The sequence below is a fragment of the Micropterus salmoides genome, unplaced genomic scaffold (assembly GCF_014851395.1).
Source record: "Micropterus salmoides isolate LMB-PRFRI ecotype aquatic unplaced genomic scaffold, ASM1485139v1 Ms_hic_scaffold_10, whole genome shotgun sequence".
Classification (NCBI taxonomy): domain Eukaryota; kingdom Metazoa; phylum Chordata; class Actinopteri; order Centrarchiformes; family Centrarchidae; genus Micropterus; species Micropterus salmoides.
The window spans coordinates 6,476,015-6,491,991 of record NW_024040041.1 but is presented as its reverse complement, the minus strand read 5'-3'; the positions used below and the strand labels follow the sequence as shown (position 1 = coordinate 6,491,991).

The window sequence follows — 15,977 nt, the reverse complement described above, 5'->3', positions numbered from 1 at the left end:
TGATCTCAGTCGCTAGTTTCATGTCTTCTTCAATACAGCATGATGTTCATTTAGTAAATTATGGTCCCATTTAGAGGGAAATAGACCATGAAGCAGAGTATGCTTCAGGGCGGGATTATCTATGATTGACAAGTTGTTACCACGGCGATCTGTCAATCAGGCTAGAGTGACTTGTACCCACGGCGCTGTGTAAATTTAACCAGCGCCGTTGAAAAAGTGTATTAAGAGTCGGCTGTTCACTTTCTCTGGTGAGTACATTTAATTTTAAGACTGTTGTTCGCTAGACCAAATTATAAGCCATGTTTAAATGACAGCTAACGTGAATTACAGATGCACCTAGCTAAGCAAGCTAGCTAGCTCCACACACGGCCGTTAGCTCCACCGTCTCGTCCAAATATGGTCACGTCCGGTGCCGCTGGTTGCAAAAACTCAACATGGTGGCGCCCTATTGGCCAAACTCGACGTTTCAAAATGACAAAATCCACAAATCAACGGGTGACGTCACGATGACTACGTCCACTTCTTTATAGTCTATGGTTTTAAATCTAAAGATAGTTTCAGCTAGGTCGCTAGCTGTATAGTGTGCTCTATAAACGGGAGCGGCACATACAGGTAGCCTACTTTGCAAAACATCTCTACAAAATCAAAGATTCTACAGATGTCAATGCAATTCGACATGTGTTTGGATTACAATGTTAACATGCTTGTACGCGTTGATTAAACAAACCTTTGTCAAGTCCAGCAATATTTTTTTTGCAACCTTGCTTGAACTTGAGCATTTGAGATACCATAATAGGTTAAGGTTGATGAGCCGTCAAGCCTCCACAGTCTTTTTCCATCCAGAATGATCAATGACCCAACACAGCGGCTGACAATGCTTTTCCGGACATCTATACATATTTGATTGAATCACAAGGTATCTAATGGCTGTTGTTTGTAAATAACTGCTCTGCCAAGGGGGAGGACTTGGCTCTTAAAAACATGATGCCGGTCTGGTCCCTGTCTTGATCATCAGTAATAATTTATTGCAGTATTTTCAGGTAATCTAGGTCGCCACACAGGCCTCTCCACACACAAACCTTGGACCAACCAGTGTTATAATCCCACCTCATCATATAAACATCAGGAAAACAGCGTGGTGAGAAAAATTTAAAATGTTGTATGTGGAAAATAGGGAAAAGATAGATAATTAAGTGGGCCAGGAAGTCATATTGAAGCTCCATAGTGCAGTTTCTCTACTATAAAAACAAACCAAAGAATGATAGGAATTATTGCAGAAAACTTGTAAAACCCTGTAAAATGAAGGATAAAAGAGCTTTACAAGAGCAACAGAAGTTTTTTTTCCCCAGTCGTTCTAATCTTTGGATGAAGAAACATCTTCTGACTGTCAGACACAGATTTATTTTGTTATGATTTGCTTAATTTACTCTATGGGTTTGCATGCCCCAGAGGCCTGTCTTACTTTGACTTCTGATGGTCTTGAATATAAGGTTAAGAGAAAAAAAATATGTTATAATATGTGATTGTTTTCTTGTGGTCTGTTTTACGTGGGAATAAAAAGGCGTATCTATAATCCCTAACACCAAAATGGTTCACACATGCAAAGTGTTCAGGTTCATTTATCCATATTTCAAGAAAGCATTTCTAATGGGGAAATGAAAGAGGCCAAAACTCACAAAACAACAGTTTATATACCAATTATATGATACTTTTATTTCCATTTATAAGTATTCATCTGAAGTGGACAATTTACATTACAGCCCATCAGCTCTCTGGAATTGTCTACAAGTCGATGTGCTGTACGTCAGCAAAAGAGGGAGAAGGGGAATGGAGGCAAGACTGAGGGACACCAGATAAGCCTAAAACAGGGGGAAGGACAGGGGGAGGAAATTGTGGTTACTGCCACCAGATCCCGGATTCAGCCCGAACCAACACAATGTTTGTCGCGCCATGATCACCATCATCGTTGTCATCATTCAGTCCAGTGCTGTTGTGCAGAAGGGAATGCTGGGAACTTGGAGGACTCAGTGCAGTGGACCCTGAAGAGAGGAGAGTGAGAAAGATGAGATAAGAGGAGTAAGACAGGGAATAGTTGCTCTTTAAGCTAGCAGGGGTAGGAGGGGTAGATAGCTGACCGTTCAAGTTTCTGAAGAATGTGGTCACGCTGCACAGATTGCATTTACACCTGGCTGAGATGCGATCCCAATGTGAGCCAGACTACCCCCAGATGTGGTCTGGATGGTCCAATCGCAGTCTGGTCACAATGATTTCTGCATGCATTTATCCCTTGCATTAACATTAGTTTTAGCCTAACCTAACAGGATGTCAGGATACAGATCACATGTTAATCCCAATTGTAAATGGGTTCTTATTTCAAACAGGCTGTCCAAAAGCACAGCTGAGCCTCAGTACAGCCCCAGAGCCGTTAGCCTGGCTCTTCCTCTGGTTACTTGTGTTTTAAAAAAAAAAGGGATTTCATCAAGTTATCATTAAAGCTTTTAAATGTTCATCATTTTTCACGAGGAATTCACAAAATATATAACAATCAAGCAATGAAGACAAGAAAGGCAAAACCAGCCACAGTGGTATAACCATGCAGTCAGGATTGTTTTAATCCTTATACAATTGAGGTGACAGAATTTTCTTTTGACATCAGATTTTTCTGTGAACAGTTTTTATTGGAACTGCATTCTAAAATTTTTCAGAGACACATCTGTCAAAACCTTGAGAAACTAAACCAAAACTATCTGCATGGCGGGGTACCTCTAAAGGGTGAATTTTTATTTATTCTAATTTGAGTGTACCGACCCTTTAAGAACAGACCTTTTTCACAGCCGACACTTTGTCATAAGTCGGAAAAGCACAAGTGTTCTCATAACATTAGCTTTATTCTGTTCAAGTGTCCCAGTAATCCATGACAGTGTGATAGTGAGCCGGGATTTGCAGTACCAGGACCCTGAAACTGAAGCAGCTAAATGGAATTCAGCTATCAACTCGGGAAGTGGATGTCAGGCCTGTGACCGTTTCTGTTGCAAATGAGGCAATTTGGAGGCAAGTTACAGAAATAGCATCATCCATTAATTAATTCCCAACCTGAAGCTCATGTCTTTGGCTAGGTCTGAATCAGCAAACTAAGCAACATCCTTACATTTGAGGTTGGAGGACGACCCCTCATGACGTCCCCTCAGCTGCACTCTTCACACAAGCAGCAAAGGCCTCCATCAGATCTTTGCACCCCTCGCCTCCCTTCTCTGCCACACTGGAAGAAAGATGACAATTCGATCACAAATCAAGATAACCCAGATTTCAGCACCATGGCGTTTCATTTCGGTCATTGCATTTCAATGTCACCTTCTCACACAGATGACACAGAGTTGAAAACAGAGCTTTATTTTAGCTTTTGTCAGCAGCAGTGGACTCAACAGAGTCCAGCGAATTATGTTGACAAAACAGACGCTTGTTTCATGTGCTAACAGATTTTGATGGCAGAAACAACAGCATTCAAGCAGTGAAAGTATTGCAGTCTCCCCATTGGTTGAGGACACAGTTGGATAAATGAATGAGGGAAAGATTACTTAAGTTATTTTCCTCCTCCTCAATATTATATACTAAGACATGGAAAATGCTATCAGGGTCTTCTCCCTCAAAAACTTCGATCGCCACCAGTTTTAGCACCAAAAAGAATGGATTTCCAGGGAAATGTTCCCCAAACGATGGCTGTTCCATATAGTCATGCAATGACTGATAAAGACAGAAAAGGTAAGGAAGACTGAATGGAGGATGACACAGAATAGGATGAGAAAGTGTGTGAGAGAAAGAGAGAATGCGGGTTACACAATATTTCAGGCTCCCACGCAGGAGCCAACACAGCAGCCGACACTGCCACAGAGCATTAGTGTGATGGAGCGAAAGGGAGGGAGAGGCAGAGAGAGTGGGCAGAGGGAGGAGTGAGGGATACAGAAAGCCATGTGGATGGACCCATCTGTTTGATAGGACACAAGTAAGGGAGGAGGGGGAGGGTGGGATGCTGGCGTGATAATGCAGAGATGACAAGACACTGATGTAAGAACGTGAGCCCACAGGAGGAGGGGTTTCATGATTCATGAATGTAAACCCTTCCTTTGGCTCCTCCTATTGCTTCATGACGTCTGAGCATCCCTCAGTTCTGCATCTCCTCCAACCCCTTTTCAGCACATTGAAAGAACAGAACAGCAATCCCCCATCTCCTAAACAACAATTCCTCCATACTGGATCATTTTAACTGCTTGCCATTCAAATAACAGTTTTGCTACTTATCCAATTTCTAGAAGTACTAATTTAAAGGATAAGGCTGGTGATACGGTCACGGTATAAGCAATTGACATTTAACATTCAGTAGTTATCTCTCTGTATAGTAGTTTCAATGATTAGAGTCTATTCTGCAAATCTAAAAAGTGTTTAAACCAACACATTACAGCATCCCAACGATTTTAATACACTAGCTTAGCGAAACAGGGCCATCTCTGCTGTATTGTGGCTGGGTGCCTGATGGTGATGTAACACACAGCTGGCCACTGCAGATTATCACTCAGCGCTTTACTTTGCTGGGAGCAAGTGAGTTTATGTCACTGCAAGCATGCATTTCTGGTGGTGGGTTGGGGGGGTGTTGTCAGATAATCATGCCACAGAACCAACTGATCCACCACAACACACACACACTTTTCAATCTCCATTCCAAGAGAAGCTGACTGAACTGTGGTGGGTGGAGGAATCATATTGACAAAGTGGTTGCAAAACTAGAGCAGCCCAAAGAAAACTGCCATTCAGATGTCACCTAAACCAGTTAAAACTGAAAAAAAAAAAACCATTTTCAGCACTATCAAACACAAAAAAAAGGTGTGAGACGAACTACGTACTGCAAATGTGAGCTCTCCTCAAGTTTGTATTTTTCCAAAATAAAAGCACAGTTTTGTTTGAGCCTCTAAAAAATATATCATTAACCCTGATAAAATCAATTTACTATGCAATAGATTGTCATCTGATTAATTATTTTCAAATCTATAAATCCTGATGCATGTCAGGACTGGGATTACAGAAAGCATCAGAGCAGGGCAGTCACATGTGCTGTACATGCAGAGAAGGAGAGAGAGGAGCCTGCAAAGCAGCCATCACCATTACCTATTGGATTATATGAAACAACGCCTCTGCTATTCAGTTTATGAAGTGAATTAATTGATGTAACTGGTGAAACACTAGCATAACCAGCACCTCTCCATTTGTAATCTAAACCAATTGAACTCTATTGAGCGCTACTTGCATCCAGACACTGTGATGTCAGCGTGTCCTGGTCTGACTGATTTGGAAGAGTGACGTCTTCCTCCCGTCTTGGAAACAATCAGGAAATGAAGGCTGAATTATTTAGACTGAGCTAGCTGTAGTCCGTCCTCTGAGACAAACATGCATAATAGATCACTGAGCAGGTGCAGCAATAAAAGACCAAAAATCAATCAAGTTTATTGTCACATACACAAACAATTATACACAATACAACATCTGGAGAAATTTGATGTGATGATGTAGAGGCCAAATATTAGTCAAGAGATCATGTGATTAAAGCTGAGTGTGTGGTTTCTTTATCTAGTGAGGGGAAAACAGGAATCAATGAAGTGTCCCTGGGCACCTCGGGACAGTGTTTCCCAAACTTAAAACAAAGCAATGTCTACTTGTGACCTGCTGTCACAAAATAAACACTGTTGAAACACAGAAGGTTGTTTACAACACTTACCACCACTGTTCTTAGTAAAGGATTTTTAGACTTCAAAGACTCTTAAAAACACCAGGAGGGAAAAATATTCTGTTTCCCAAGTTGTAATAATATTTCTTAATACAGGAGTAAGAAATAATCCATCTCCGTGCTCATTTTGGAGAAAATATGTTGTCACTTCTACCATAACAGGGTTTTTTAAAACAAAAAGTCTTTCAGAGGTAACCTGACCTCCTAGGCTTTTCAGAAGTCAGGGGATTTAACTTTCATCACTCAAATAAAATGGTAATACATGAGGGCTGGTGCTACCAAATACAGGTGGTCATGAAAAGTTCTGTTCAAAAACCTTTGTTACATCCGAGTTGGACTGCAGACTTACAGTTTTGAAAAGTGCTTGCAATTGTGGATTAACATATCTATAGTTCATACATGGATTTGTCTCCATATTGACAAGATTCTTCATGTGCAGAAAATCAAAGAAACTCTTTGGCCTTTTGATCAGGATTCATGATAAATAGTGCAGCAGGGGGGGTTGAGGGAGAGGGGGGAACATTGGTGCCAGTGTGACAAAACTACAGCACTCAGATTACTGACTTCTGCCGAGTCACCAAATTCCATAATGAAAACCAGCAGAGTTTCCACTGGCAAGAATGTACATGCATGTCTGCACATACAAAATTTTAATACACAAAAAATACAACATTATGGGGCGGCTGTGGCTCAGGAGGTAGAGCGGGTTGCCCGTCAATCGGAAGGTCGGTGGCTCCTCCAGGCTGCATGTCGAAGTGTCCTTGGGCAAGATACTGAACCCCGAATTGCCCCTGGCGGCTGTTCCGCCATTGTATGACTGTGTGAATGTTAGTTTCTGTTTGAGCACTTAGGCTCAGTGAATGAATGTGTGCGGTGAATGCAGATGTAGTGTAAAAGCGCTTTGAGTGGTCGAAAAGACTAGAAAGGCGCTATACAAATACGGAGCATTTACATTTACATGCAATCAGTAACAGAGAATGTGTACACAGGCTTGCCACTAACCAACATGTTAACTATAGAAGTTTGCAAGATACAATAGAGGATAAATATTAGCAAAGAACTAGTATCCATATCCTAGCCCTGCAAACAAGTGTCCACACTGCAAACAACTTTAAAAAGCTTTAACACTTTTCTTAAGACTGATACTGAGAATATTTAAACTCTTATCAAATTGAAGTTGTGTTCTAGATCCAAGTGTCTGTATGTTGAAACAATACAGCAGGTCTCTGCACTGGAGTCAATAAAAGCTAAAGTACATTTTAAAATACTTGAAAATGGTTTATACACTGTACGTGCAATACATTTTTAAAGACATGGCATGCTTTATTGTCTCACACACGCTTATAGCCTGTTGCTCGCACTTCACCTCTGTGTGACTTTGCTAATGTGACCTTCACAAGGTCATAGCCACTGCTACGATCTGACAGAAAAGTGCAATAAAACAATGGATTCTCTCTTAACCATAAAAAGCTGGTCCTGAAACAAAGAAAAAAGTATCCAATCTCACCTAGAGCAAATATAAAAGTTGTTTATCACCACAACATGAGGGCCTAAAACCAACATGGCCGACCCCATATGTCTCCAGTGTGAATGTGAAGTTGTTGCTTATTTGCCCTGCCTGGTTAAAAGCAGCCGGTGTCAGGCAGAGCAGTAACGTGATCTTTGACAGGGAACATTTCATGGTATCCTGCACATACTGTCTCACTCTTACACACCTCTGTCCATGGCATCTATAAATATATAGGGGCTCCAGTATTCATTACACAGAGTCAGCCATGTTACATCGGTTGGCTTGAAGTGTGGCCTGGTTAGAAATAAAATGAAAGGCCCAGACAGGTCAGCTGTGTGTTCTGATGGAGGAGCATTCGTGGCCACATGCGGAGCAGAGGATGGGGAGGGGCGGGCACGAGCTGAGTATTTGAAATTTGAACACACTTTCCCTTAGGCAGACCTAATAATAGTATATTTAACCTGGATTAAGAATATGATAAACAGGTTACTTTCACAGTGACTACCATGTCCCCCTTCAGTCTTAATCAATGTCAATCTTTGACCTATTGCCAGCAGAGTTCAAAGAATTTGAACAGTGCTTAAAATGGCAGGGCCCAAAGCTGAGGTCAATGACAGCATATTAAATTTACCCCACGTCACATGTAACAAGGGAATCTTGGGAACATGGTTAGCTTGCAATATTGAGAGAAGTTGTGAACGGCCAAGGCATTTCATTTAGCTCAAAGATTACACCAGGGTTGTGCATATGTGCAAAAGGTTGTATGAAGCCTTTTTTGGCTCCAGAGGGAGCTGTGTGAAGTCTGATAAACTGCCCTCAAGTGGTGCCACCTGAGTCAGCGTCGATTGGTTACCAGCATGTTACCAACTCTTGTGGGCAATATCTGTAATTGAAGATCACGGGATAAGGATGCAGAGCGAGCAGGGTCAAGTATCCAGTCGTATACTGTGAGGGGCCACAGTGGCCCTCAGATTAACATTGGCAGTTTAAGGCCCCATTTGCGGCTATCAAGATCACGGGTTGATGTTCTGCATGTAATGGCCCCCGCACACCTGCAAACATGAGCAACAGAACGCCTTATAATCATAAACCCACTTGTGGTGTGTTTTAAAGACTCACTCTCTAGAGTGCCGACCTTGAGTTCCCAGTATGGGTCTACTTGAACTTTAACAAGCAGCAATAAACAGCATGGACCCTCAGAGAATTTTTGTTTATCAATGTTGGATCATTTATATTGATAAAACCTAAACATAGACCTGTCAACAAATATTACTGGATGTCACACTAACTATCAAGCCTGCAAATTCAAATGGATTTTGAAGTGTCTTCAGACACTTAAAAAAGTGAAAATGGGGGGGAAAGTTAGCACTTTTTCACATGATTAGCCAACCACCCACACCCTGCAACCCCTCCCTCCCTTCTCCACATCAACCTGCTGTCTTATCTAAAGGCTTCACACACCCACTGCCACCTTATCAAGGCCTGGCGCTCTGGCTGGAACAGACTTGGCAGCCTTCACTATAGGAAAAAAGTGTATTCTGCACAAATATGATTCATAAAAACACAAAAAAGGCTAAATTACAATATCCAGTGTTCAAGAAACGTAGAGATACAAGTTAACCGCTCATGATAATCCATCGCAGTTTCGCAACCATCCACCAAATGAACCCTGTCAAAATGGTCTGTCCCAGAGAAGAGGTGCAGAGCGTTGATGCGCAGAAACCAAGATGATGTGCACCAAAGTGTTTTTACACTGCACTTCTCTGTAAACAGCGCGCACACACACACACAGAAGAGTGTCTGCTGCGAATAAATGCAACAAAAATATCACCGAGGTGGTATCGCTGACCGTTGACACAGCAAGAGGCAGAAAGAGACGACGGGGACAAATGGAACGAGCTAACGCGAGGTATCCTGGGTAAGGGAGGCTAGTGACGAAAGCAGATTCCCAGACTTCATCCATGCGTGTGGATGAGCATCAAACAATCACCCCGCTGCCACACATTATTAATCCCCAAATCACTCTGCCTTACATAGGGAACCCCAGATTTTCATAACCCTTGCCCTCTGCACCCAGCTGGGATGTCGAATTCAGTTACATTTCAACATGCAGGACTACATTCTCTCTTGGTGGTTTTTAGCGCTAACCACAGCCCGAAGAGACTCCATTTTAACATGGCGCATTTTGGGTTGCTAATTCAATCGGCACTTAGACCTGTGCATGATTAAATAAGCTCAATTTTTTGTTCTGTGCATGGATGCGATGCTCTGAGGCAACGTCCAAGCCCAGAGCAAAATGATGCAAATGTTCAGGTTTTTGCCACCTTCAGCTGCTCAACACCTCAGCAAATATGAATGTTTGAAGGCAACTCCTGAAGCCAGAGGAGAACATTCAGAGTTGGACCAACAATTGCAAGAGCTTCCTATGGGCTCACTGAGTTTGGTGTCATGAAGAACTGTTTTTCACTGAAAGTAAAAGAAACACATTTACTTATCTTCTGCACATCTTTTTGCAACATGCACACCGTCACCTACCATTTGTCCAGGTCAGCTTTGATGCTGGCACAAGCAGCAGGGACGGGGGCCTCGGCGGGGGCAGCGGCGGTCTCAGAGTCCGACATGTCTGTAGTGCTGCTGTGTGGTGTTGAGGGTGTGTGTCCTGTCCTCCGAACGCCTATGGATCCCAGAGCCGCCAAGAGAGACAGAGAGAGAGAGACACACACACAGAGACAGTGGAGTTGAGAGTGAGTTGCTAAAGGGGGAGGGGCCACAGGAGGAGGTGGGAGGAGATAAACATGTGAAAGGGCAGCACATGTGTGTACACAACGGTTAAGGGTGGGGGATTAGATGCAAGGGTGAAGGGGTAGTGACCTAGACTGAAGTACAAAGGCCGATGATTACAAAACAGGGACAAAAGAGGGGAAGCAGCGCGTTCAGGTCCCGCATGGATGTCAGGTTCTTCATGTGGTATGATAGTTCCAGTACCACCTCAATGCCAAGTAGGATTCCCACCCAACTGTACAGCTCAGGCATGGAGGAACACGCTTAAAACTGATATCGAATGCTCACCAAATACTACGTGTCAATGGTTAAACTTCATACATTTCACAGCCCATCTACAATGTGATGGAGTGAAGTAACTGGCGTGTGTGTGTGTGTGTGTGTGTGTCAGGGCGGTTTGAACATGATCAGAATGACAGGCAGTTTTCAAATAAAATAGAAAAGAATAGAATACACTTTATTTTCCCTGAGGGGAAATTTGTCTTGTGCACAGTGCAACAAAACGGAATCTGTCCATTGAGTTGTGCCACCTAGTGGCATCCTGCTGCTACCGCAGTCTTCATCACAGCACATGGCAGCCATGCTCCTAAGGTCAGGGAATGCGAAATCATCAGTCTTTCATGAAGGTCTTTTATAATCAGTTATCATTGTAGATATATATAATAAAGTATAGTGTTTATATATTGATTTTATTCAATCCCAAGTAGGAGCAGTGGCCACATTGAGACATATGTCCTTGTAGGAACCAACAAAAGTTTTCCCAAGGTCACAGTCAGAACTTAATAGAACTTCAAAACGCCCCCTGAAAACTTTATCTCTGGAACTACAAAATGTTCAGCTCCATTACCTCTCTACTATTACCTTACTAAAAAATCACTGAAACAATATAATTCTGTCTGCCTACTAATCAATTAATCGACTAATGGGTTTCAGATCTGGTTTGGACCCACACAGCTGCAGAACATGACATATCTTTTTGTGATGAGACTGAGATATCTGCCACTAATGTTGAAAACCCACAATAAGATTTTTCATCTGAGCCTACTACCAGACCAGAAGACCACCAAATGAACAATATTTTCTACCCTGACAACACTGGGTTAATAATGAGTACAGGACAGCCCACAACAACTGACACTGTGTCAGAAAAATATGTTTTTGGTTCTTTATGTTACCAAAACACTAGATTAATTGAAATTTGTATGTGGAATAAATTTGCCTCCACTTTATTAGGTTGCTGACATAAGTCTCTGTAGCCTTCTGTAAACTAAAAACGGAAAATATTTAATTAATAACAGATGTGTTTTTTTGTACTTTGGGTGAAGCTACCCTTTAACAGAATGAAATCCCAATTATGGCCGAGGATGATCTATTATCACTGCGACACACTATCGTGTTGCATCACTGCACCGCACTCCTCACTTACGCAACAACCTGCACAAGAGGATCTGAATCTGCCGCCGCTTTAGCACGCACAGAAAGGCACAAACTCTGACTCTAGAACTCTAGTGGTGCGACCACGTTCATCCTCTCCCTTTCTAAAACACATAAAAGTTGAGTTAAATGACTATATCGTTTACTTAACCTGCCTTTCCGGACGTCTCACCTGCCTCGTGCGTATCCACTCCACACCTGTTTAAACCTCCAAAATATTACGCGAGCCTAACAATTGTGAGATATGTAGTCCAGGGCGAATGTACTGGTGTATGCTTCACAACCTCCAGCAGCATATTGTTGAATCCTTGCAGCCAAAGCAAAACAGAGCAACAGATTATCATTGGTAACCTCTGCTCAACAACTGTGTGAGCGCAACCAACATTAACTGGGCTCTGTTGCTGACCCTGAAATAGTGCTAGCTACTCATTCATATTCCACAAAGAAGAATAAAAAAAGTGTGAGTGCCTAAATTACATTAGCATCAAATGCCAACCAATTAACTCCCTGCATGGAAAAACCTCCTCTTCTTGTCTCCTCTTACAGAAATAATTCATACATTCTCTGGCACAAGGACATAAAGCAGGTACAAATGATGATCACTTGCAAAACAGGAAAACAAGTCTAAAAGTGATACCATGTTATGTAGCCTTCTGTAAAGATGTAGTAGAAACTAAAAGGCTCCTCTGTGAAACATACAGAAATGTACTTCAGTGGGAAGCTCATTCCACACTTCCCTGTGAGGCAGTGTGCACAGAGAGAAGAAAGAACACCATGTACTTTAAGTAACATAAGTGGCTTCCTGTGCAGAAACCCAGCATATGAGATTGAATTCATAAAACAATGGCATTAATTCCTACCTATCTGCAGATGGGACGTCTTTGTCCTGGGTTGGACAGCTCAGAAAGTGTTTAAGTGTGCAGAAATCACCAGAAAACGCCAAGGGGGGGGGCTTTAGTAGGCTGCAACTGCTATGTAGTGAATGTGAGCTCATTGAAAAGTGGGTGTGTAGCTTTGGTTTACGTCCGTGTCTGCATGCGTGTGCATGCGTGTGCTCATGGTATGTGCGCTGCCTGGAGCTGAAAGAGAAAATGGGGGAGGGGTGAAGAAGGACAGACTTTAAAAAAAAAAAATTGTAACATGGATGGAGTGAAGAGAGCAACAGACTAAAAAAGATGACGCGCCGGTTTGAGATTCCAAGAGGGTTAAACACAGCTATACAGGGAGATGGGGGAGATGGGACATACGTGTCTGCCTGACTGTGGAATACAGCGGCAAGGTCGACGTCTCAGCCCATAAAAAGTGAAATATAGCTTCTGTCACTCTCACATTGTTTCCTCTGTCTTTACTTTATTTCAGCCTTTATTTCCTTTTTGTGTGTCTCTGTGTGCAGATTCCTCACTCATACCCTCAGGCTTCATGCTGACTTTGCACAAGAAGCACAAAACACACCCTCATCTTTGCATTGTAAGCCAAAGTCAGCAACATTAAACCTGTTTTCCAACAACAAGTGGACATTTGCTTGCAGAAAACAGGGATTTGAGCACAAACGTGTGTGGGTGTCTCAAGAAACTGCAACTACTGGAGGTGATACTTTGACTTCAAAGCCAGTCTGTAGGTCACACATTGGAGGAGCTGCTGCGCATGTGCATGTTTGCACATGTGCGGTCCATCATGTGAGATACTATTGATTGTATGGAAGAGACTCGAGGCTGGCAGTAAAACACAGGGAGGGAAATACACAACACATAGGGGACCTCTTGGCTGCTGAACAAGAAGGAGTGCGCCCATGAAGGGGTCAGGGGGCTGAACAGTTTAGTCCACAGGGAAAGAATGTGGAGATGTCCTTGAAAGGTGAGTTGATATGTAACTTTCTGAAGGTTTCCTGTAAAGGACAAAGGCACAATGAACTTAACAAACACACATAACATAGTTTTATGAGCGTAATTCTTGACTTTTCCTAGTTGTATATACACACACAAGAATTTCTTATAAAGATGATTTGTGACTGGTGTTGGCAAGACTTTTGATCCTGCATTACACCTCCCAAATATTCAATTTTGTTTTTTTACAGTTTGTTCACAAGAGGTTTAACAGGAAGGCTTACCTCTTAGGTCTTCACCAGACTTCAGAGCAGCTTCTTTGCCCAGGGCTGTGAGACTCTTAAATTCATCCTCAGCACTGCATCATGCAAAATAGTTAATTTCTGTATATATATATTTTTTTGTGTGTAGCATAAAAGGTACTACAAACTTCATCTCATTGTACAACCCTGTTGTAAAATGACAAATAAATTTACCTTGTACCTTATATGAAGGACTAAAATGACAGTATAACTAATAAATACATGTATGCATTAGTAAATGTATGTATAAATAAATAAATGTAGAAATGTATTAATAAAAACATAAATGCAAAAATACAGAAATAGCATTTTTATTACCTAAATGTATTTATTTTTATTTATGTATTTAATTATTTATTTCTGCATTTATTTATTTATTTATACTTGTCATTTATTGTTCTTCATATCATAATAATGTCGGGAGAAAAGAAATATGTGATGGGGAAAATACAGAAAAATGTTGCTATTGTTTCTGTTGGGGCCAGTGGGACCCCGACAATGAAGAATTAATCCCAACCTCAACACAAGGGTTAACTTTGGGAAAGTTGATTCATTTTCTCTTTATGTCATGCACCATACACTACTCTGTTCCCTGCCTTAGACAAAACCAAACACGCTAATAATCTGATCAGCCCCTAGCCTCTGCCCGCTCTCTCTGTCGCCAAGTCATCACATTATTTACAGTATATGGTATCAGCTGATCACCTAAGCTGTCATTCCACATATGGTCACCAGACGTCCCCATTCAGTTCTTGCTTCTGTCCGTTGACTAATCTGTCACCTGTCCTGCACAATTGTAAAAAAAAAAATGTTTTAAATCATGAAAACTTGGAGCAGTTACCATAAAACCTCTACCTGAGTGACTTTTTGGAAAATAAAAGTAATCCATCTGTTCATCCATAGCCAATAAAACATTAAATATTTCCTTATTTGGTGTAATGACAATGCCTGATCAAAAGTGATGGCCATGTTTGTGTCTGTAATTTGAGTTCAATCATTTTCTACATATTAGGTTTAATATCTTAGACGAAAACTATTTAAAGGAAAACGTTTTTTTTAAATCATTATAATTCTTTGTTTTAAACCCATCCAGCAGTGGGTTCTGTTTGATCCCAAACAATAAGGAAGTAAAGCCAATGTCAATACAACACAAAGGTTAAATGAATCCTATGTGTAACTCTTTACACTGTACATTACCAAGTAAATTGTTAACATAGTTCAAAATCGGTGGATTGTGTGGAATACACTGTTTGGTAAGGTGCAGAATTATTATTCGATATTAGAATAGAAAAATTGTAAATTAATTTATTTTTGGTTTTATTGCATATATTTATGTGTTATCCCAAGAAGAAATAGAGGTCTGTTAATAATTTAGATGCATACATGACCCTTATATGAAAGTTTATCTACAGGGGAACGTCCTTAAAAGACTGATTAATTGAGGACTTTGTGGAATTTTAGTAAATAAAAAAATGACATAACATTTCTTCTATGGAGGACATTACTTCCATATATAGATGATTTGATGATAATCTTTGCACAACACTTTCAAAACAATTATAAAGGTTGTTTATATCTCTCACCATTTTATGATTTTTTACAAACCACACAATCAGTCGATTAATGGGGAAAATAAGCAGCAGATTAATCCATCACGAAAGGAGTTATTAGTTGCTCTCCGAAAGAAAATAATTCAAAATGAGCTCTAACTCAACAAACTACAACAGTAAAATCCTGCTTTTAAACAGTCAAAGGGATTTTTTTCTGCATTGAGCACTTTTACTTTAAATTCTTTAAGTACAGTCTTCTTATACTTACAATAACATCTTCAGTGTTACAGAATATTTGTGTGGCATTAGTACTTTTACTTTGGTGAAGGATCTGAATACTGCCTCCACCACTGGAGAAGGAGGCAGGTAACTTGCACCTACTTTAACTCATTTATTGTAAATTAACCATCAAATTAAGTTGTAATGTAATAAGACTCGTGTCACATTGTTATTACAAAACACTGTGTGTGTACGTCAGTGTTTTTATTCATTAATGTAATTAACATCAGGGAGAAACTTTGCCACACACACACCATCATCAACCTGTGACTGCATCCTGTTGCATCCATTCAAATCTCCTTGACCATGTTTCTCATTATGAAGTGGACAAAAGAAGTGCCAGTCAGCACACGCTCACCCTGCTGCATAACCAAAATGTTGAAGCCAAGGAACTATAAAATGGGGGCAAAATGGAGAAAGAGAAAGAAACAGCGACGAGAAAAAGACGCAAAGACAAACAAACCGGTGGCAAAACAAGAGAGATGGCTCGCAGAAAGACTAGTGGAAGCAAACTCCTCATGACGG

The 15,977-nt window shown here is 41.1% G+C and overlaps 1 protein-coding gene and 1 long non-coding RNA gene across 7 annotated transcripts in view; one reads left to right on the top strand and one right to left on the bottom strand.

Annotated features, from left to right (window-relative positions):
- Positions 1-1,681: 1,681 nt before the first annotated feature.
- LOC119882536 overlaps positions 1,682-15,977 on the bottom strand; it is a 19,292-nt gene continuing 4,996 nt past the window's right edge. The window contains exons 1-4 of one of the 3 annotated variants that reach the window (XR_005440516.1): positions 12,359-12,499; positions 9,819-9,957; positions 3,149-3,259; positions 1,682-2,039 (exon numbers count right to left, since the gene is read on the bottom strand). This is a non-coding gene — a long non-coding RNA (uncharacterized LOC119882536). Of the gene's footprint in view, positions 2,040-3,148; positions 3,260-9,818; positions 10,033-12,358; positions 12,500-15,977 lie in introns of those variants that run through there. The other 2 variants (XR_005440517.1, XR_005440515.1) reach the window with 2 other exon arrangements.
- Positions 13,053-15,977, top strand: part of LOC119882467 (prolactin-like) — a 17,701-nt gene continuing 14,776 nt past the window's right edge. Inside the window, exons 1-2 of one of the 4 annotated variants that reach the window (XM_038692530.1) lie at positions 13,053-13,352; positions 15,777-15,977. In XM_038692530.1, the coding sequence (XP_038548458.1) occupies positions 15,863-15,977 (115 nt within the window). In that variant the 5' untranslated portion in view covers positions 13,053-13,352; positions 15,777-15,862. Of the gene's footprint in view, positions 13,353-15,511 lie in introns of those variants that run through there. The other 3 variants (XM_038692524.1, XM_038692511.1, XM_038692517.1) reach the window with 3 other exon arrangements.